At 40.1% G+C, this 23,894-nt stretch overlaps 2 protein-coding genes across 2 annotated transcripts; one reads left to right on the top strand and one right to left on the bottom strand.

The window, feature by feature from the left end:
* The first annotated feature begins 1,910 nt into the window (after positions 1-1,910).
* On the top strand, positions 1,911-7,330 carry mrps18a (mitochondrial ribosomal protein S18A). Its single transcript, XM_080883686.1, has 6 exons — positions 1,911-2,119; positions 3,303-3,334; positions 3,617-3,721; positions 3,813-3,936; positions 6,607-6,679; positions 6,778-7,330. Exons 1-6 carry the CDS (start codon positions 1,972-1,974, stop codon positions 6,920-6,922), a joined length of 627 nt encoding a protein of 208 aa, XP_080739812.1. The 5' UTR covers positions 1,911-1,971; the 3' UTR covers positions 6,923-7,330.
* rsph9 (radial spoke head component 9) lies at positions 7,168-10,931 on the bottom strand. Its single transcript, XM_080883685.1, has 5 exons — positions 10,573-10,931; positions 10,289-10,457; positions 9,949-10,078; positions 9,387-9,530; positions 7,168-7,678 (listed from the first exon to the last, which is right to left on the bottom strand). Exons 1-5 carry the CDS (start codon positions 10,797-10,799, stop codon positions 7,518-7,520), a joined length of 831 nt encoding a protein of 276 aa, XP_080739811.1. The 5' UTR covers positions 10,800-10,931; the 3' UTR covers positions 7,168-7,517.
* Between the last annotated feature and the right edge of the window lie 12,963 nt (positions 10,932-23,894).

Below are 23,894 nucleotides of genomic sequence, written 5' to 3'. Positions count from 1 at the left end.
AGTGTATCTTGCTTCATATATTTGATGTCTTCAGTATGTACCTATAACATAGGAAGTAGTAAAAATAATAATAATAAAAAAAAAACATTAAATGAGGTGTGTTCAAACTTTTGACTGGTAGTGTACCTTTCACCAGTTGTTCTTTGCTTTTTTTAAATTTGCACACTCAACATCGTTCTTCTGAGTTATCAGAAAGGCGACATATGCTTGAATTGTTCAACCAAGGACTTGACTTCTAGTGGTCAGAACTAATACCAAAAGTACCTCATTAGCCACTCTAGCTAGTGTAGTTTGTCATTACGGGGTGATCGTGGCTCAAGAGTTGGCAGTTCGTCTTGTAATTGGAAGGTTTGCCGGTTTGAGCCCCGGCTCGGACAGTCTCGGTCGTTGTGTCCTTGGGCAAGACACTTCACCCGTTGCCTACTGGTGGTGGTCAGAGGGCCTAGTGACGCCAGTGTCCGGCAGCCTCGCCTCTGTCAGTGCGCCCCAGGGCAGCTGTGGCTACAACTTAGTTTGCCATCGCCAGTGTGTGAATGGGTGGATGACTGAATGTAGTGTAATGTGCTTCGGGGTCCTTTGGGACTAAGCGCTATACAAATACAGGCCATTTGTTGGGTTATTTTGACCTCTCTAAAAAAAACCAATAATTAAATAATAATGATAATAAAAAAAAACAAACCATTTTATTAGAGAAAACGTGCATTTAAGCAGCAGATTTTTTTTTATGTAACACTTATTACTAGCTTGGCTTGAAAGCTAGAACTTACCCTGAGGAAAGTTTTTTTTTTAACTTATCTCATGATGTAGGAGCAGTTAAGGGTTTCATCAAGGTCAAGGTTTTTTTAAACAGATAAAGCCTAGAGCAGAGAGTCTAAATGCTTAGAAAACAGCAAAGAAAGAAAGAAAGAAAGAAAGAAAGAAAGAAAGAAAGAAAGAAAGAAAGAAAGAAAGAAAGAAAGAAAGAAAGAAAGAAAGAAAGTGGACAATGGCATAGTGTTCAGATGCTAACGTTATCAAACATCAGATACTTTATCTTCCTCTTTATCTGTCCCCAAAGAGTCTACCTGTATCTTTTGCTTTCTGCTCAAAATGTTTGGCATGTTCTGTACAATACTTGTGTTGGTGTCTCTCATACTTCTACATCTGATGAGTACGGCTTGGATAGAGATGACCCTATCTCTAAAATCTAAAAAACAACATCAAAAGGATAAAAGCATTGAGAGGATCCAAAAACACATGCTGTGGTTTAGACTAGGCGTTATTTGTCCTTCCTCTAGGACATTGAGTTTAAATCTTCCTTGAAGGCAATTGACTTGTACTGTTATACTAGATCTCTCTCTGGGTTTAAAAAAAAATCTCTGAAGCACGCTGCCCCGTTTTGCTGGTTTTCTCCTGTGTATTAGATAAATTGCATACATATCAGCGTGGCATGTCTTTATTGATTTTTCTCTTGTGTTTAATTTTGCCTGATATTCTGCTGCTGTGTTGTTTGTGGGTTAATCTATTAGTTAGATTTCAATCTCAGATTGCGTTTTGTCATCCTTTGAGGCTATAGGCTTACATTTCATGAAGGTTCATAAATCTAGGAATTAATCTCATTGGACTTGAAAATTTATTTACTTTTGGATATAAAGCTCTTTTATAAAAGTCGCTTATTAAAAAAATAACAAGGTTATCCAAAAGTAACAACATATAAAGCTTTTTTAAAGTCAGTTATTAAAACAACTAAAACAAACAAATGTCATACACGAACATGGGAACAAAAATGTACAATGATATTTCTGTAGTTGTGTAACCTGTGGGATTCCCCCCCTTTTTTTTGTCCCTCTTAGATGTAATAAGCGGTTTTCGCCATCGGTGTCGCTCTTTTATTCTCGCGAGAATAACAGACAGGAAGGAACCGCCATTAAAATGTAGGAGAAGAAGAAGAAGAAGACAGGAAGGAACGAAGGAGAAAGTCAAGAATTAAACATGGCAGCCCGCAGTGTGTTCAGGTCTCTCTGGACCTCATTTGCGGGCTTAAAACTTGAATCCAGAAGCACCAACTTGAGTTCTTTAAGGACGATAAGTGTTCCTCAGCTTACTTCTTTAACTATCCAGAAAAGGGGGATTCGTCAAGGTGAGACATGTGTGCAAACGTTACAGCTTTAGCCTGTCGGTGGGATAACTAGCATGTTTTGCTAAATACACCGCATGTTTTTCATTTCCTATCACTTATAGGACACGCTATTCTCCTGTTGTGTTTTCCAATAAAGAGACAATACATTAGTTAAATGATGACGACCACATCTGCGTGAAACGTCAGTCGGCAGCGTCTGAAGGTGTTGACTTTTCAGTTAACTTTCCTGAGGCTTATGCCTTATGTACTGCAAGAACTTCTGAAACCTTTAAGGAGCTTCTTTTTTCAGCTTTCTAACAAAGTTATAGAACCCATTAAAATAATTTTAAAATGTCAGTAAGATTGCGTTGAAAAATCCACATTTTACCAAAATCAAAAACAAGCCTAACAGCATATTCTAATACAGGTACTACATTCATCAAAACAATCTCAACAATTCAGCACGTGCATAAATATTATATAATATGCATTAATATAAAGATTAGTTGTTCATCTTTAACAACTAACTTTATGATAGTTAAAATGAATGAACTTCTTTCATTTTCGGAATTAAAGGAAATTATAGATATCTAGTTTGAATTTGGTAGACCCAAGACGGATCAAACAGAGTAAAATATTACTTTGAAACTAGTAATGTAAAGATTTTAATATTGCATTGTAAGAAGTTGTAGTCATCTGTTCTCACATTAGAATCAAGAAATGCAGATTTCTGTAGCTTTAACCAGATGTGTTAAAGCTACAGGAATAGCTTTAACAGTTAATGAAAATAGTTTGAAAGATCAATTCTGTTGATAGTTTTGGAGTTAGTAGTTGAACGAGTAATATTGATTGTTGACTAAAATGAAAAAGCACTGTTTATATCTACAATTACAGACTAGTAAAACTTGAATCTAGGATTTTTATTGTCAATTACAATGTCAGTGTGGAAACCACTTTTGTTTCCACTATGCAGTAGTTGGCACTGTCACCTCACAATGATTGTGATTGGTGGTCTGTATCTTGGTGTTAGCCCTGCGACAGACTGTCCAGGGTGTACTAGGACCTCTCACCCCATGACTGCTGGGCTCCAGCCTCAGAGCATCCTACTTTGGAATAAAACAACATTTAATACATGAATTAGTGAAATTCAACTGCCAAATTAAAATTTAATGTAAAGTCTGATGTTTCATAATGTCTGTTGCAGTGGTGGAGAAGCAAGATGGTAAAACAACAAATGTAAGTAAAGCTCAGAACCATTCAAAATTTTATTGTTGTGAAGTTAAATAATTGCAAAACTTTTTTTGAATCATCGTTTTGGATAATTACACAAAACATTTTGATGTATTTTAATAAGGCCTAATATAAATACGTAATAAACTCTGTAACCAGCAGTGAGAGACCATGTTGGAGTTGAGGAGTATTATTCCGCACTTGTAAATAAATAGCAAATGCTATTAGTATAATAAAAATGCTTTGATTCTGATAAAGTAACTGTCATATCTCTTATTTTTATGTTAGATTGAAGGACACATTCTGGAAGTTCCAGTCGGAGCACAGCCTCCAAATCCCACAGCCAAGTGTCCAATCTACAGATGGAATCTGCAGAACAAATACAACTACACAGTAAATACTTTCACTGTTATTAGTGACATTATTATTAATATTACTGTATTAGCCTGATTTTCTCTTTCTTTTTTGTATTTTCCCTTCCCAGGATGTCTTGTTGCTCAGTCAGTTCATCAGGTCAGATGGAGGGATGTTGCCCAGGAGAGTCACTGGTCTCTGTCCAGAAGAGCACCGCAAGATTGCCATTTGTGTACAGATGGCTCACAGAGCAGGTCAGTGGAAGTCCTGCTGTTGCGCTTTAAGTTTTTAAGTTACCCATCAGTAGCACCTCCACAGCTCTAGACACGTGTCATATATCATGAAGCCTCCTTGTACTTTCTTTCCACCTGTAAGTGGGTTATTTAGTTTACTCAGATAAAATAAATACAAAGGTTAATAGCCACTTTGTCTGAGTCTATTTTTAATTAGCTTGGGTTCAGCGGAGTGACTTTTATGTGTCCTTTATTTAGCAAGGTAAAAATGTTTGACAATAAAAATGGTCTTTTTCAAAACAGATGTAGCCAAGAGGGCAGCAAATTGTAACAAATGTAACATAGCAGTTATATATAGACATTTTAAGAGGCCAGACAGGAATGAATTGATTATAATGTTGGTGCAGTAATGCAGCACTTGCAAAACAGGTCACAAGAAACAAAAGAATTTAGTGTTTGGCAGTCAGTCGTTTTTTAAGCACGGCAAGGGAACAAACTGTACACTGATCATGATTTTCATACTTTTCCTGAGCCTGTCAGAGTATTTCTGCTGCATTAAACACGCACGAGGGGTCAGAAGATCACAGCATAGTTAATTCTTGGCTTTTTCTCTTGCTTTGAGAGATTTCACCTGAGTACACAATTTTGAAACCCCTCTAAGTCTTTCTGCTAAAGATTTATGTGCATTTTGTTAATACCCAGTCATCATGCTGACTTGTTGCTAATGAATCTAATGAATTCCTAATGAGTGAGAAATTCCACCTGTTGGACCCTTCCAACATTTTTCCTGTTTTAATATAAAACATTGATATAGTCATTGTGATACAACCCACTATTTTTCAGGGCTATCAGTTATCTTATATGGATGAATACTAGCAACATGCATTACTATATAATATTTGTTGGTAATTCCATTAAAAGACGGCAGAGAGATGCAGTTCAGTGAGTCCTGTTATTGGAGGGAGAGCCTAGCAGACACTGATGGCTCTAGCTGCCTGTGTCAACAAATGCAACTGTGTCCTTAACTCCAGTATTCAGGTGGATGAGTTGTTTTAAAAACAAGTCTGGTCATGAAATTTCCTCTCTGCTAAATATTTCACAGTTAGTATTATTACAATAAAGTAGAAGTGATTTGGAACGACAGAAAATCAGATATGAACTGATAGGCCATGTAAAATTAGAGTGGGGTTATGGGATGCTAAGGCACTTACTGCACTGAGGTCAAATCAACTTTCTGCAGAGTACTCACTACAGACCTCCAAGCTTCATGTGGCCTTCAGATAAGCTCAAGAACAGTGTGTAGAGAGGTTCATGGAGTGCGTTTTCATGGCCGAGCAGCTGCATCCAAGCCTTAAATCACCATGCTGTCTGGCAATCCGATGGATGAGTCTGGGTTTGGTGTTTGTCATGAAACCAGTACTTGTGTGACTGCATTGTGCCAAGTGTAAAGTTTGGTGGAGGGAGGATTATGGTGTGGGAGTTGTTTTTTTTTTTAGGAGTTGGGCTTGCACCCTTAGTTCCAGTGAGAGAAACTCTTGATGTTTCAGCATCCCAAGACATTTTGGACAATTTCACTCCCCAACGGGGCAGGGATAGCTCAGTAGGTGGAGTGGTGGCCCCGTGATCGGAAGGTCGGGGGTTCGATTCCCCTGAACAGCTACCCTGAGGTACCCCTGAGCAAGGTACCATCCCTACACACTGCTCCCCGGGCGCCCAATTGCTGCCCACTGCTTCACTGAGTGAATGGGTTAAATGCAGAGAGGAATTTCCCCACGGGGATCAATAAAGTACACTTTCTTTCTTTCTTTGTGGGATCAGTTTGGGTTTGACCCCTTCTGGTCCAACATGACTACTCACCAGTGTACAAAGCAAGGTCCAAAAAGAAATGGATGAGTGAGTTTAGTGTGGAAGAACTTGACTGGCCTGCGCAGAGTCACCTCACCCGACAGAACACCTTTGGGATTAGAGTGGAGACTGTGAGTCAGGCCTGGTCGTGAAACATCAGTGTTTGACCTCACAAATGTGCTTCTGGAAGAAATGCCCAAAAATTCCCATAAACGCTCTTAAACCTTGTGGAAAGCCTTCCGAGAAGATTTGAAGCTGTTATAGCCGCAAAGGTTAGGCTGACGTCATATTAACGCCTATGGATTAAGAATCAGATATCCTTGAGTTCATATGCGTGTAAAAGCAAACAAGCGAATACTTTTGGCAGTACACTGCATTTTCTTTGTACTTTTCAAAATCAAGCACAAATAATTTTAACTTTTGAGTTCTGTTTATACCTTCATTTTACAAAGCATCACAGCTTGTTATGAAAGGTTTGAATTTGACACTGCCTAAAGGCAAATAATTGTGCAACCTGGACCAAGACATGATAGTAGGGTTGTAAACTTGTTCTTGCTTGTTCCTCAAGTCTTTTATTCATTTTAGAACAACCTGAATTTGTCTGCTTCACGTGTTTATCATCTACTACGCAGACGATAAACACTGTCAGCTGTAACATTACATTAAATGAAAACTGAGCAGTAATTTGGTGACTGTAATGACAGTGAGAAGTAAATCTTAATGTGTCATCAGTACATTGTCTTTTATAACTGTCTTTTGAGAGTTTGTAACAGTATTTATTTTTTTTAATACAAGTACTGAGAAATTTAAGTTAATAAATGCATCTTGTTATTTTGTGTGTTCAAGGTCTGCTTCCTGACCATAAACCCAAACTTCCAGAAGACCATGTCCCAAAGAGACCCAAGCCCAAACTTAACAGGTGACGCATGTATCTATGTCTGCGTATGCTTTTTTTTCAGCATTTGTATCCAGCGCAGTGCTGTTAATAATTCCCCTGCACCTCTGTTTGTTGTACAGATACCTGACTCGCTGGTCCATTGACTCAGTGAAACCCATCTATAAAACTGGACTGAAGTGGTGTAAGAAGCGTATGCCTGTTGGCCACCCAATACTAAAGAACAATGTGCGTTATGGTGTCAAGCCCTTGTACATAAAACACTGAAGGACCAAAAGCCTGAAAGATTGGTACAACTGGAGGAAAGTGGGTGGACCCATTTATTCAGGGATGAAACCACCAGATCCCTGACTGCTAACCTTGACCGTTGTCATACAGTTCTGAGAAGGGAGGAAACAATTCCTAAAAGCTTCATCCATCTGTGTTTATTCTAACTTTTGTTTATTAAGCTGAGTCACTCTTTTAATGAATCACACTCAGACCCACCCGACACCATCTATTCTGGCTGTTGCTTTTCAAAAAAAAGAAAGAAAAAAAAAAGAAACTCTTGAAGGAAACCTGCTGACAACTTAATGCAAGCAACAACCTGATCAGTGTTACAGTTTCAAAGTAGGTGGTATGGTGACTGTGTATACTCAATGCAACACAGATGTGAAAATAAAATATGTGTGTTTACTCTGCCTCTCAACATGTGTTTACTGTGTAGGCACGGCCTTTGTGAATTGGAAGTAAACACAACAAAAAGTCTGTAGACACTAAACTGACTGTACCAACCTAGTTTTATTTGTTTTATAATACAACAAGATCTTAGCAGATTTTGGTTTTGTGAATTACTGAGAGTATGCAGCTTGAAAAAAAGCTTTTATAGCATGAAAGGAAGGTCCAAATTCTTGGTCCCGTCACCTATATAGATGTATCCATGCTGTGGTGTCATTGGCACGTGGTAGAAGGTCAGGCCGAACCACAGCAGACTGCGAAGCACGCACACTTTTCTTGCGAACTCAAACTGAAGACTCCAAGATCCTAGACACAAACACACAAGACTTGTAAACAGTTAATAGGAAAAGCAGGACGCTGCTAAATTATGTTCTCCAACAGAACCGTGAAGCTGAGCTGAAATAAAGGCTAAACACTAATCTTTGGAAATCTTACACTATTCAGCCAGAGGATACACCAATGAATCACGCTTTTGTGCTTTTGATGTCTATAGTCTAACCCGTTTGCCAAGTATGTTCGGGGTGTGACCATGAACGCCAAGAACCTAGGGAATTAAAACAATGATTTAATTGGACCTGCTACTATGAAAACGTGATTACATAAAAGAGTTTAAAGGCCAATATTTAAAAAAAAAAAAAGTTGCAACTTTCCTGTTTCTGGATTTGATTTCAAAATATGATGCAACTAAAAGTAAAAAAACCCACGTCAACAGTATGTAATGTGCGTAGCAGAAGGCGAAACAAACTTAAATCAGGAGCTGGAAGCGGTTTGAGGGATGGTTAAGGAAAAGGGGGAGAGCCCAGCTTTGGGTCTCAGAGGAAAGCACCTGTCTTTTGGTGGAGATACATGATCCTGTTTTTCCCCTAGTGTCCCGTTAAGAAATGTTAACTCTTTATCCTTTCAGGCAGGAACATGCAATCCGCTGCAGTGAGCGTGGCACTGAAACAGCTGTGTGCTGTCTGCTTTAGACATGATGCAGCTGACATCCGCATCAACACAAAGAACACACACCGACTTGTACACATGTGGAAGCTCTCTGTCAGACATCTGCTGCATGTTTGGTTAAGGGTGCTAAACCTTTTTTTCTCTCTCTCCCTCACACACCCTGTTAAATCCAGACACTTACTCTTTACATTCACTCTGGTCTGGAGCATATCCAGTCGCTAACCTCGCAGACATGACTTTGCATGTCTGCTTTCACATTATTCTTTGCACAGTGTTCACTGTTGATGTTTTCCTGCTATGTGTGATAGTTTTTTTCCCCAATAATGTGCAGCCAGGATTATCATGTCATGCTTTCTGCTACATTGCCACATAATGATAGATGGTAGTAGTCTGTAGATGATATTATAGTTTGAGTTTGACTCCCATCCAAATGTGAGAAAATTCCATTAATCATGCAACATCAGTTTGGTTGGTGGTCCTATTTTACTGGTTTCTCTCCTGGTTCTCATTTTCCTCTCTCCCCTCAGGAATTGTTTATGGTAGAAGGCCAAAATCAAATTAATGTGCACCAAATCCTGTACTCAAAGCCCAGATATTCCAAATCCAAAAAGCCTGAGTGTCAGACCAAAGCATATAAACTCTGGGTAAGTAGACACAGGGAAATTCTTCTAAGCATATATTCCCAAAAATCCTTCCCATGTGGCTGGTATGTTAATGTCAGACGGTTTTAGAGGTTTGTGTTTATTGGTAGCCTCACTTGAACCACCGTTTTACTGGTAAAATTATGCAATTTGTTTCCACTTGGAAGAAGACCCTTATGGTTTTCAAACAGCTGAATCACCACAAGCGTTTTCTGTGAAAATCACCCCTTGTAATGTAGCACAGGAAATGGAACACATGTTAACGTCAAATCACCGCCCAATTCTGCTGAGATCAGTTATAAAATAAGAGCAATTAGCAGAAAATGAAATACTTGTTAAAAACAAATCTTAGGACCTGCACTGTTGAATTTATGCAATGAAAAAAATGTGACTGTGTGTTCAGGACAGATTAAGCTCTGTAGTGTCACCTTTCGGAATGTCATCACTGAGTGCATCCAGATAGTCCATTGCTGGGTTCCAATCACCCATGTCCAGGGCAGATTTCTTCTTATTTTTTGATTGTCTGAAGTGAAGGAAATTGTCAAGCTTCCTTGCTTCTGCCTCAGACAGACCTGAAGAAAAAAAAAAAATCACACAATCTTGCCCATGTTTTACAAAAGATACAACAAAATACTGTATTTGTTGTTGATAAATGCAATAACATGTCATTTTGTATGACATCAACGTTCACCATCATGTTGGCCCAAAGGTAACATGAAAAGGAATAACAGAAACAATGCACTTGTTTTAGTAGCCAAAAGTTTGTTGGCTGGCAAACTTAAGACAAGCCTTTCATGTGCCTTCTTGACTAGGGGAACATTATGGGTGCTGCAAGGTTTCAATCCATTACAGTGCGTTACCAATGCTGTTCTTGATGACCGTGGTCCTCCCAACTGCCTTCAGATCATTAAGAGACTGTTCATTTCTTTGTAAGTGAAGTGAAGCAAGGGGATCAAATTGTTATTTCCCCCACAGTATATACATATTTACCACAGAAGCTGCGGTTGAGCTGGACAAGACCACGTGGACTCTTGATGAAGGCACCACGAGGCACCACAGACACTTCTGCATCGATCTGATGAACGGACACTGCCAGTCTTTTTTCCTCAGTTACTGTTATCTGTAACCAATATAAGCCAGAAAAAGAAGAAGAAAACTAAATCAAACATTTGTCTTGTTTTTTTTACATTGTGTTCAGTTTGGTTGCATGTAGATTCTTGTTTGAATTCATTGCATCATCGAACACTGCAGTAACACTGAATGGAACAGGAAAACACTTCATCCTGTAATTCAATTCGCTGTCTTACTAAACAGCACTGATCACACTTACCACTGCCTTCTCATTTACAGGCTCATTTCCCTTTCCTTGCCTGTGGATCTCTTGATGTTCATACACAAATGACGGGTCTCCCATGAAGCGACCCTTTGTAGCTTTGGACACTTCCTCTATCATAGCGTCTGAGGCAGGGGGAAGTAGGAACCAGTCCATGCAGTTCAAGCTGGAGTTAACACCACAAAATAGCAGCCCAATGGTATATCTCACGATCTTAAATAAATGTACAGTGGCTAAAATTAAAAATAAAATAAAAAAGACACTTGAAGCGGATGTCTTACCTATACAGGTTCTTTTTGTCTTTCATCTCATCTTCTCCTCTCCCCTGAGCAATAAAATAAACCCCATTAATTCCTAATATTTTACCCCAAAACAACACTCGACTGAACTTGTAGTTTTTCTTCAGGAGCACTAAGGAAGACTCCAGGGCGGTTCTTTGCTCGAGGGTTAAAATATGTCCACTACCAGCAACGAGCTCCAAAGAATAATACAACGAATTTGAGTCCATTATGTAACAGCTACAAGCTTTTACAAAGTCGTTTTCAATTAAATTAACGTGTTTTTTCCGACTATTTGTTAGCTAAAATAACAGCTAAAAAGCCCTACAGGTCGTGTCTTTGCACTCTAATGGCAACAAACACAGTTGCCATGGTTACGCAGGGTTATTCGCTCATCGTGTTTATTTACTATTTATAACTCCCCCCCCCCCCCCCCCCCCCCCAAGTGTTTCGTGCCTCTACGGGACATAACGATTAAAACAGACACGAAACATAGTTCATGTCGGGCGTGTTTGCTTATGATGTTTCCATAAACCAGACCACGAGCGACTGACGTCATCAACTCAAGTGTGTGCGTGCTAGCAGCGGTTCGGGGTGAAGCAGGCGGATAAAGTGCATAAACTTATAAATGTCAACCTGTCTGAATATGGTCGAGTTTGTGCCGGAGGGAAGATTTAATGAAAGCTTTCCGTCTTAACTCTTGAGACAGGTATTAACACACAAAAACATGTCGGAAGAAGAGCCAAGTAGACTACTGTGTCCTGGCTGCTGGCGGATTGATTTATTTTCTGTACAAGCAGCAAGTAAAAGTGTCTTAACCGAAACTTTACACAGGGCGTCACAGAAGCCATTTTTACTCAGGTGTTACTAATAACATTAACTTGGCCTCTGTACCTAAATAGAAAAACATCCTGTCAGCGTGAATGCTTTCATTAAGATCTGGTCATGCTGCAGTACTGTAAAAAGTATTGTAATATGACTATTAACATGTAAAATGGGTACATTTGGTTGGGGAAAAGTGCAAAAGGTAACTTCTGCCCCCCCCCCCCCCCCCAAAAAAAAACAACAACAAAGCAAAACAAAACAAAACATGAAGCCAACATGGAAATGGGGCAAAAAACTGAAGTTTGACAAAGTGCCACTAGAACACTCACCCAGCAAAGAGTCCAATCTGGCCCACTGAAGAGTTGGAAAATGTGAAGAAGGGTATAGATTTTGGACTTTTTAACTTTATTTTGATAAATATTACAGCTTTATCTGCTGATAAAAAGCAAACTCATGGTCATTTTCTCTAAATTATCAAACTATTCTTTAATTACAACACAGACTGGGAAATATGCTGACAGAAATATTTTCTGTAATTTTACACATTTGTTTCTTACAGTTTAAGCCCAAAGATTTGTGCTGACAGATTTCTTACATTTACCATCTCAGTCTTGATGCATTCTCAATCATCCAGGAAAGTAAATCTCCAAAAAGTTGATTCTGTTCATCTGGACGTAACGTTTTGTGGGAGAAACGTTTCGTCACTCATCCAAGTGACTTCTTCAGTCTCAGCTGACTGCAGGTTTCTCCAGTCTTATAAACAGTATATTTGCATAATGACTGAAACCAGCCCACTGAAGGAACAATGGGCTGGGAGGTCAGTTCCTTAAACATAATTATGCAAATTCATGACACCTGGGTTAAAATAAAATCTCAGGATGTACCACAATTCACGGATCACATTAACTCGGTGGACCGGCACATCAAATTCACCAGGGAGGATATGAAAAGTGGCAGGTTAGCCTTCTTGGAATGTGAGATTTCCATCAATATGGGGGACATCTAAAAGCTGATGTGTACCGTAAACCTACACATACGGATCAGTATTTAAAGTTTGACTCTCATCATCCACTGGAGCACAAACTGGGTGTCATTAGGACGGTACAACACAGAGCGAACACCATCCCCACTGACACAGCGGCCAGGGAGGCAGAACAGCAGCACATCAAGAAGGCCCTGAGTAAATGTGGTTATCCCAGCTGGACGTTTGTCAAAGCTGGAAAGGCACCTAAAGAAAGCTCCAGCCAATCCAGGAGTCAAGTCAAGTCAAGTCAAGTTTATTTATAGAGCACATTTAAAAACAACCAAGGCTGACCAAAGTGCTGTACAGTAAATACAGATAAAATACAATAGAACACAATTTCGTAATAACACCTCGCTGATAAAAATAAAATAAAAATATATAAAACAAATAAATTAAACCTTTCTAAAAGCCAATGAAAAGAGGTGAGTTTTAAGAGCGGTTTTAAAAGTTTCTAGGCTTTTGGAGAGTCTGACGTGAGGAGGTAAACTGTTCCACAGTCTGGGTGCAGCCACAGCAAACGCCCTCTTTCCCTTTGTCTTTAATTTATACCTGGGAACATCTAAAAGCATCAGGTCGGCTGACCTCAAAGATCTCCTGGGGCGATAAGTACTAAGGAGTTCTGACAGGTAAGAAGGTGCAGTGCCATTTAAAACCTTAAAAGCCAGCAATAAGATTTTAAAATCAATCCTAAAGGCAACTGGGAGCCAGTGGAGAGAGCAGAGAACCGGAGTGATGTGGTCTCTTTTTTTTGAACCGGTCAACAGGCGAGCGGCAGCGTTCTGCACCAGTTGAAGGCGATGTAGACAGGAACGATCTAGGCCAGCATAGAGGGAATTGCAGTAGTCTAGCCGTGAAGTAATAAAAGCATGGACCACTCTTTCTAGATCGTTCCTGCAAAGGTAAGACTTGACTTTGGCTAAAATCCGCAAATGATAAAAAGATCCCTTAACTACAGAGCTGATTTGTTTATCAAGTTTAAAAGCATTGTCAAAAATAACACCAAGACTCTTAATGGAAGAAGTGCAATCGGAGGTTAGGGGTCCCAAAAAGTCAAGAGAGAAGTTGGGATCTTTAGGAAGCCCAAACACAATGACTTCAGTTTTGCTTTCATTAAGGTGTAAGAAGTTAAGAGTCATCCAAGTCTTAATGTCAGACAAGCAGGAGAGTAGCGGCTGCAAAGAAACATTGCAGTTCAACCTCAGAGGGAGGTAGATCTGAATATCATCGGCAAAGATGTGGAAGGACACATTATGTTTACGGAGCACATCGCCCAGAGGGAGCAAGTACAGAATAAACAACAGGGGGCCTAGTATGGACCCCTGAGGTACGCCACAGGTTAAAGGAGCTCTGGGAGATGACAGTTCACCAAGGTGAACAGAAAAACTCCTATTATTCAAATAGGACTGGAAAAACTTTAAGACAGTGCCCTTTAAACCGACACAATGTTGAAGGCGGGATAGCAGTATGTTGTGATCAACAGTGTCGAAGGCTGCTGTCAGGTCCAGGGTTACTAAGACAGCAGCACAACCAGAGTCAACAGTTAAAAGCAAATCATTAAAAACTCTCAGAAGGGCGGAACTTCTCATAGAGATTGTTATTGTCAAGAAATAGCTGGAGCTGCGTGAGGGCGGCTCGTTCCAGTACTTTAGACAGAAAAGGGAGGTTGGAAATGGGCCTATAGTTAGAGAGTAGGGATGGATCTAGATTAGGCTTTTTAAGGAGAGGTTGAACAACAGCGTGCTTGAAGGGTGTTGGAAAACAACCAGAACTGAGGCAGGCATTGATCAGGACCAGAAGGAAAGGTCCGACTGAGTCCAGAACCTGCTTCAGAAGCCGAGAGGGGATAGCATCGGTGGAACAGTTGGTAGTCTTAACCTTGCAGACTATTTCATGCAGCTGAGAGAGAGAGATTGGTTCGAACTGATTAAAGGCAGAATGGCACAAAGACAAAACACAGGGATTGGAAGGTGAAGATGGAATGACAGACTGCAGGGAGGAAATCTTGTTTACAAAGAACTTTAGAAAGTCATTACAGAGGGTGGCAGAAGGTGTGAGGCTGGTGGATGTGTAAGGATTTACAATGGAATTTAAAACACGAAACAGAGTCTGAGGTTTATGGACACTACTGCTAACCAGGTTTGATATGTAGGAGGACTTGGCCTCTTTAACGGCTTTCTGATAGGTTGAAAGAGAGTCTCTGAGGATATTAAAAGAAATGTGCAGCTTGTCCTTTTTCCATTTTCTCTCAGCACACCTACAGGTGCGCCTGAGAGCACGAACAGAGTCTGTAATCCAGGGTTCAGCGTGAGCTTTGGGACGGAGAAGGACAACCGCTGCCCAAGCGAAAACCTCTAGTGATCCCATATGTGTCAGGAGTATCAGAGCAGTTGAGATGCATTTTTTCTAAACACCGGGGCTCTGTGGCTTTTAAACCCCAAAACACGCTGCGCCAAAAACTGGTCTACCCCAAGGATCGGGTCCCCCGACACAAACAGAGTAACATAGTGTACGCTGTTAAGTGCCAGGAGGATTGCCAGGATTTATACATCGGGGAAACCAAACAACCTCTGGCGAAGCGGATGGCACAACACAGAACAGCTACCTCGTCAGGCCAGGACTCTGCAGTCTATTCACACCTACAGGCCAGTGGACACTCTTTCAATACACATCTTGGACAGGGAGGAACACTGGTTTGAGCGTGGAGTCAAGGAGGCCATTTACGTGAAAAGGGAAAGACCATCTCTGAATCGAGGAGGGGGCCTAAGGGTACATCTTTCGCCATCTTACAATGCTGTGATTGCAGCCATTCCCCAACTCTCTGTGAATGGTACTCATGGCCATTGATCAGTGGTCTTTGATCAGTGGGTTTTGGTCAGTGGTTGTTGATCAATGGTCATGAGAATTTGCATAATTACAGTTTTTTCTGAATGCTTAAACCCTAACTGTGATTCTTATAGCACAATTTCTAAAACTATTAATACTTATAGCAAAACCACTCACTGAGTTTGCAAAACTAAAAGCACAAACACTGCTTTGCACTCAGTTTGCCATTTTGTAACACACTTTGAAAACCTGTAGCTACAATCCACTGCACGGCACTCTTTTTGCAGAACTGTAAACACAACTCACTGCTTTACACTCAATTTCCAAATGATCAACGCACTTCTAGCAAAATTATACACATTTATGGCCATTATTTACACTATTTTGCCAACTGTCTGGCACACTGTCACATGTGAAAACTTTTTTAGATAATTAGTTCACTTTGCAATCAGCCTAAGCACTATAATACAGCTAAGCTCTGTGTGTGGAGTACAATGGAGGGAGCAGGAAGGGTGAGAAGTAGAGGAGGCCGAGGAAGAGGATGTGGAGGTGAAGAAATAGGACAAAGAGGACGACAAGGACAAGGAGGAGCAAGAGGAGGACGAGGAGGGGGGAGAGGAAGGGTAAGAAGAGTAAGAAATAGAATTGCTGATGACATCAGAGCTATAATAGTGGACCATGTAATCATCCATGGAGTGACCCTGAGGGAAGCTGGCCAACGGGTTCAACCTAACTTGAGCCGCTACACTGTAGCAAGCATCATAAGGACATTTTGAAATGAGAGTCGGTTAGTACAGTCACTTTGCACTAAGATTTGTAGCACTGCCATATGCCAATGAGAAACACAACAATACCATAGATGTAAAATTCCAGAAGATATTTTCCCCAGTGCTTGGACTAGAGGACATTGCATGTGATGTAGACAAAACTTTGTGACCGGACCCAGAGAGACGACACGATGTAGACTGATTTCTTTTTTTCCTCAGTGAAATTACTATTTTGTTTTGACTTGGAAATAAACACTTGTGTTTGTTTTGTTGTGTGTGAATAAACACCAGTACTTGAAGTTTGGATCCGTCTATGTTTATGGACCTATGACAACAGTATGAGCTCAATCTGACATGGCCTACCTTGTGCACAGAGAAAGCAAAAGCCAGATGTGTTTTTCATTCATACCATCAGTGTGTAGTTGGTGCAATGTGTGCTTATTAATGTGATGGCTTGTGTTAACTGTTGGATACCAAAATACCATTTTTACAAAGGTGTGGAGAGTTAAGCAAGGGTTATTCGCTTTTACAAGAAAACTACAATGTTTTGCTAATTGGGTGAAGAGTTTCCTTATTTGTGTGTAGAGTTTTGCAAAAATAGCCAATAGTTACAAAAAATGTGCTTAAGCCATCAGAAAAAACTGTAAGATTAAGGAACTGACCTCCCAGCCCATTGTTCCTTCAGTGGGCTGGGTTCAGTCATTATGCAAATGTACTGTTTATAAGACTGGGGAAACCTGCAGTCAGCTGAGACTGAAGAAGTCACTTGGATGACGCTACGCTACGTCCAGATGAACAGAATCAACTTTTTGGAGATTACCATCGCACTTTTTCAATAGCATGTAGAAAAACTGAGAGATGCTGGTAAAATGACACTTCTTTCTTGTTATTTTGAGATATCTAAAGGGATTAAATGTGTAGTGTTCTTTACACAGACAGAAAAGCCAGTTTGGTCCATTATGTAAAATCAGTTTGATGTCCTCTGCACTAAAGGCTGGCTCTAAAATGGATCAGATCCACAAAGTCTGATGTTAAAATGTTCAATTTAACAGTATTACAAAGCATATTTACAGTCTTAACCTCACATTTCCTCCACTGTTTAACATGGCAAATTGGGCAAGATTAAAACACACAATTTTTTGTTAGTTAAACAAAAAAAGAAAAAGGTTTTTACTATATTTTATTCTTTTACATATGCTGACAGCCTCTTGCAGCTTGCAGCACTATTCCTGGACACCTTGACCTTTCTGCACTCATTCCTGGCTGAGGAATTGTAAAATTTGTTGCTTCTATAGTTAAATAAATATTTGGTACGTTACTAAATATTTACTATCATATAAGTAGGGATGGGGAGTGTTTCTTTTAGAGCCGTGTCTTTAGTAAAAGAAGTAATAAAATGCTGAAAACAGCTCTTTACATATGAAACTGTATTATTGGCAAATTGTGTAAAAAAAAATCCCCATCAGTGTTATATTGATTAGTAGTACTGCTGTAGATGTTTAGAACCTAGCACTGTGTCATGTTAACTGTATGTACCTACAGCAGGATTAAAAATATTAATGAAAAATGAATCTATAAAAAAAACCCGGTCAAGTTGCTGGTTATATTATACTGGATGTGCAGCCTGAGAAGTGCAAGCTACAGCTTTGGTGAGTGAAATTCTAGTCATTTAGTAGTCCTACTCACATTGACTTACTCAATATGACTGCATTGCACCTGCACAGTCTTTGAATACAGATTGCTAACCAAGTTAGTTATCCTGATGAATTATCACTCAATCCTCTGATTCGTATAAATTAACCTCTAGCTGGAAAACGCAACATGGTGGCAGCGAAATGAATACACTGAAGCTTCAGAATGCTGAAGTGTCTAACGTTGGCGTCATGGACGGGTTTCAAGGTTCCAGACCAATCTCTCCCGTTTGTCTTCTGCTTTGCCTCTGCAATCTAAGAGAGAAAACTGTGACTACATTTCACTGCGAATGTACTGTGTGTGGATGGTTGTAAGCGTGCAGTGAAAATCCATTATTTATTTCTTTTTTGGAATAGCAAAGTGACTTGAGCCCTCCTGTCAAAGTTGGTTGCTAGTTCAGTTCAAATGGTCTGCTGCCAACCTGTTGATGTCATGGTGGCTATGTCCTTTATTTATACTGTCGATGGAAAAGACCAAGCACAATTCCAGGTTTTCTAAATGGTGTATCAAAGAGTTCAAGAATACAGTTAGATTTTCAGGCTCAAGTGCCCTCATACAGATGATTTTACATGAAAAGTGGCATGGCTTTGCAAAACTAGCCTTTTGACCTGTTACTATATTTTGGCTCGGGTTACATTCCTACTTAATTGTACAAAAGTATGCATTATACAGGGTGGGCCATTTATATGGATACACTGTAATAACACGGGAATGGTTGGTGATATTAAAGTCCTGTTTGTGACACATTAGTATACGTGAGGGGGCAAACTCCTCAAGATGGGTGGTGACCATGGTGGCCATTTAGAAGTCGGCCATCTTGGATACGACTTTTGTTTTTTCAATAGGAAGAGGGCCATGTGACACATCAAACTTATTGGTAATGTCACAAGAAAAACAATGGTGTGCTTGGTTTCAACATAACTTTATTCTTTCATGAGTTATTTACAAGTTTCTGACCACTTATAAAATGTGTTCAATGTGCTGCCCATTGTGTTGGATTGTCAGTGCAACCCTCTTCTCCCACTCTTCACCCTCTTCTGCCAGCACAGGCATCCAGTACCCGTAGTTTCAGGTGCTGCACATCTCGTAGCTTCACACCATAGACAATTGCCTTCAGATGACCCCAAAGATAAAAGTCTAAGGGGATCAGATCGGGAGACCTTGGGGGCCATTCAACTGGCCCACGACGACCAATCCACTTTCCAGGAAACTGTTCATCTAGGAATGCTCAGACCTGGCACCCATAATGTGGTGGTGCACCATCTTGCTGGAAAAACTCAGGGAACGTGCCAGCTTCAGTGCATAAAGAGGGAAACAAATCATCATGTAGCAATTTCAAATATCCAGTGGCCTTGAGGTTTCCATTGATGAAGAATGGACCCACTATCGTTGTACCCCATATACCACACCAAACCCTCACTTTTGTTGTTCCAACAGTCTTGGAGGGATCCATCCAATGTGGGTTAGTGTCGGACCAATAGCGGTGGTTTTGTTTGTTAACTTCACCATTCACATAAAAGTTTGCCTCATCACTGAACAAAATCTTCTGCGTGAACTGAGGGTCCTGTTCCAATTTTTGTTTTGCCTATTCTGCAAATTCTGTGCGCTGATCTGGGTCATCCTTGTTGAGATGCTGCAGTAGCTGGAGTTTGTAAGGGTGCCATTTGTGAGTAGCTAATATCTGCCGAAGGGATGTTCGACTAATGCCACTCTCCAGTGACATGTGGCGAGTGCTACGCTGTGGGCTCTTGCTGAATGAAGCTAGGACAGCCACTGATGTTTCTTCATTAGTGACAGTTTTCTTGCGTCCAAATTTTGGCAAATCCAACACTGAACCACTTTCACGAAACTTAGCAAGCAGTTTGCTAACTGTAGCATGGGAGATGGGTGGTCTCGTAGGGTGACCTGGTTACTGCGTTCACCAGATATCAACACAATTTCGATCTGCTCCTCACGTGTTAACCTCTTCGACATGTCAATGGCTGTGAACAAAGATAAGCTTGTAAATAACTCGTGAAAGAATAAAGTTATGTTGAAACCAAGCACACCATTGTTTTTCTTGTGACATTACCAATAAGTTTGATGTGCCACATGGCCCTCTTCCTATTGAAAAAACAAAAGTCGTATCCAAGATGGCCGACTTCTAAATGGCCACCATGGTAACCACCCATGTTGAGGAGTTTGCCCCCTCACATATACTAATGTGCCACAAACAGGACTTTAATATCACCAAACATTCCCATTTTATTACAGTGTATCCATATAAATGGCCCACCCTGTATTATTGGGTCATAATCTTTGTTTTATTAATGTGTAATGAAACAAAGACAGACATTATTAGTAAGGTGTATCATTTTGAAGTTCGACACAGGTATGATTCTAATGCAGGGCGTAATATAGGATATCATATTACTATATTTATATTTTAAAATCCATAAAATAACAAGTACTTGAAAAAAAGTATAAAATAAATCATAAGAAGTCCAATAAATTTAATAATAAATCGATTTAGTTTAGACTGTGCTCGCTTTAGGCACTGACTCTCTTTCACCCTTTAAGTTCAAAGAAAGGAAGACATACAGAGGACCCAAACCAGAGACTTTGGTTTGGCAATTTCGACCAAACTATGCATATAATTGGTTAAGCACTGTAAACATCTGGTAGGACGCAAGCTTAGATCTCTCTGACTCGATGAGTGATTTGCACATGGAGAAAATAGCAATGCTAGCAAACCAGCTTAGTGTGCTTTTCCTGGGCTCACAGTCATTTTCTGTGTATGACAGTTCACTAAATATGCATAATTAGTGATGAGATATCATCCTTTCACAGACAATATATCATCACAGTTTACTGGATTGTGAAAATATATTTGTATGGGTGTCAAGCAATTTAACAACCAGGATCTAAGGCCTTAAAAGTTAACAAACAGTCTCTTCATTTGTCTGTTTCAAGGTTAAGGCAGTCTTGGCATGACATAATCTAGTGTAGGAGAGGAGGGAAAGGGTGCTATGTGTCAGTGTGTGCTGTCTGATTTTTACCATCATATTGAATATTTGCAGTCAGTTGTGCTATCTGTATTTGACAGTCAAATCTGTTTGCTTTTGAAAGATGATGCAACAAAGGGTTTTTATTTTGATAGAGAGATGCCTCCCAATCAGCTAAGCTGCTGTGGCTTGGTTTAATCACTTTTTGTAAAACTGTGTATTTAAAGGTCAGAATTTTGTGAAGAGACCAAACTTTTTTCCTCTTTAGTTTCTACCGTTATTCTTTTTCCAGTTCAAAAATAACTTACTTTCTCTCTGTCTTCTATTTGTAATATAGAGCTTTTGGACATCTTTTGTAGATTACATGGAACAATTAAATCTGGTTTCTCTTTCTTATGCTGTCAACTCCTTTCATTTACCATGCTGATTCACATCTGATCAGTCATCTGTTTACCAGTTTGCTCATTAAATGTCTTTGTAAATACATGGGCAACCATCCACCATCCCTTTCACCATGACAATTACCCAGCCATCTTGTAACAATTAACAAAGAGTCTTCATCTTCCAACCAAAAGGGTTTGACTCTAAATGATGATCCCTTCCTGTCTTTCTGCCTCTGTCTGTTGCTTCTTTTATTTGTTGGTATTCATACCAGTTTATTTCTAACAATATACACACACTCACTGGTCACTTTATTAGATAAACCTTGCAAGCACTGGGTTGGACCCACCTTTGGCTTCAGAAGGACCATATTTCTTTGTGGTACAGATATTTGAGCTTTCTCACATGCTGTAGTATCTTTCGGAATAAGTCATCAGAGTTGTTATAAAGCAGGGGTGTCCAACTCCCGTCCCCGAGAGCTACTGTCCTGCAGCTTTTAGATGCATCCTTGTTCTGACACACCTGAATCAAATGAGTGGTTTTTTACCAGGCCTTTGCCAAACTTGATGACATGCTGAAGAGGTAATCCAATCATTTGATTCAGCTGTGTTGGAGTAGGGATGCATCTAAAAGCTGCAGGACAGTAGCTCTCGAGGACTGGAGTTGGATAGCCGTGTCATAAAGGACTGGATATAGTCAGGAACAATAGTTGAGATCGGCATATTAAAAGTGTAGTGGCAAGAAAACATCCTGCACACTGTTATATCACCATAGTGATTCAAGGAAGGGTACAGCCATAATTTCATGTTGTACAACCAATTCTGACCCTACCTTCTGAATGTCACAGCAGGAATCGAGGCTTATCAAATTGATGAGCAGCAATTTTCAGCCTTCTCCTTTTCACGTTTGGTGGGTCTGTGCGAACTGTAGCTTCAGGAGTGGTACTTAGTGTGGTCTTCTGCTGCTTGAGCGCATCTCCTTCAAGGTTGGATATGCTGTGCCTTCAGAGCTGCTCTTCTGCATACCTTTTTTGTAACCAATAGTTATTTGAGTTACTTTTACTACCTTCCCATCAGCGCAAAGTAGTATGGCCATTCTCCTTTGACCTCAAGGATTTACAAAAACATTTTCACCAAGAGAACAGGCCTCACTGGATATTTCTTTTTTTCAGACCATTCTCTGTAAACCCTAGAGATGGCTGTTTGGGGAAATTTCAGCACATCAGCAGTTTGTGAAATACCTGTTTCAAATCAACATGCTCAAAGTCACTTAAATCACCTCTCTTCCCCATACTGATGCTCAGTTTGAACTCCAGCAGATCGTCTTGAATATGTCTACATGTCTAAATGCATTGTTTTGCTGCCTTGTGATTGGTCGATTCCATTATTGTATTAATTTGAACAGCTGTTCCTAAAACATTGGCTGAGCATATATACTGTATTTACAGTATATAGAGAGACTCCGCAGTGTTGGCCTCCTTATTGAGTATTGTATGAAGCAAATCTTGTTTGAGAGACACTAAGCGAACATCGGTTGTTTGGTTTATCCTGGCTCACATCCAGCAGTCTTAGCCAGAACAAGCAGCATGAACTTGGCTTAAGTTACACAGAAAAACATGATTGGCTACTGTCCAATGAAAGATTCTGGACAGTCTGCTGGGCAAATCTTGGCCATGATGATCCCATTGTAGGCCTTTACATTGCCTGACAGCTGAGCTTTCCACTATGTAATTTGTGCCATATGACTCGTATGCCCTTGCAATCCAAGAATGTGAGGGTTTCTGAGTTAGAAACCTCAATTACATACATACACGAAAACAACACAGCAGAATACAGGGCATTGTTTTCACTTCTCACCTTTGCACATATTTTATTCTTACCCAGCTGTCATAACCAATGAGAAAATAAATCCATATTTTTGGTCACATTTATAATCATTTTTTTTAATGCACTAATCATTCAATTACCTCCTTCTCTACATGCAGTAGTTTTAATTTTAATTGCGGGGTCCAGTTCACTCACTCTACAGCAGATTTACTGTAATCAAGTCAGCATAAAGGTTTGCAACTGTATCTCACTTACACTAGCTTCAGCGCTCACACTTCACTCACTCTTCACAGCTGCGTAGAATTACTGCCAATTCAGCTAATTCAATATCAAATAGAAGCGGTTGGGTGTGTGTGCACCCTGTGAATACTGTGAAAGCATCGTGAATTCGTTTACTAACAATAAAAACAACTGCATGGAGGATTCATTCAAAAAATGTAAACGCCTTTGGATTTTCACCCCATTTCTGATCACATTTGTGGTCAACATCTTATTTGCCAAAGGGCTGTAACTCTCAGACCCTTGCAGATGTTTCCTCTCAGCAATCACAAAACGGATAATCAGGTTTTAATTATTACTGCCGTCCATTCATTCCCATGCTCGTCTATTCCCTTGTCACGCTGCATTTCCAGGACTGTGTGTTGGCTGTAACCATCCAAACAAAGGGGCCTCGGTCTGGAGTCACATGCTTCATCAGCAGCGGTGATTTCAGCTGCCTGGCCCTCCGCCCTTCTGGCTAATGTAGTCCAAGAGAATGAGAGTGGGGTGACTTTTCTACAGAGAGCTCCACAGAGAAGAGAACACACAAGGACAGCCCCTCATCAACCCACCTACTCACCCACACAGACAAAACACACTTTGAGCTTGTGGCTCAAATTGGCACCTCATTAGAGTTGGCAGTCTTGGTGGAAGTTTTGGACTTACAGAATGACACGCACGCACATACACACTGCTTCAGTCCAGCTTTCCATTTGGCCAGAGAGGAAGTTAAGACTTGGACTCA

This window comes from Rhamphochromis sp. 'chilingali', assembly GCF_963969265.1.
Source record: "Rhamphochromis sp. 'chilingali' genome assembly, chromosome: 5".
NCBI lineage: Eukaryota > Metazoa > Chordata > Actinopteri > Cichliformes > Cichlidae > Rhamphochromis > Rhamphochromis sp. 'chilingali'.
This window is presented reverse-complemented; position numbering and strand designations above follow the sequence as displayed.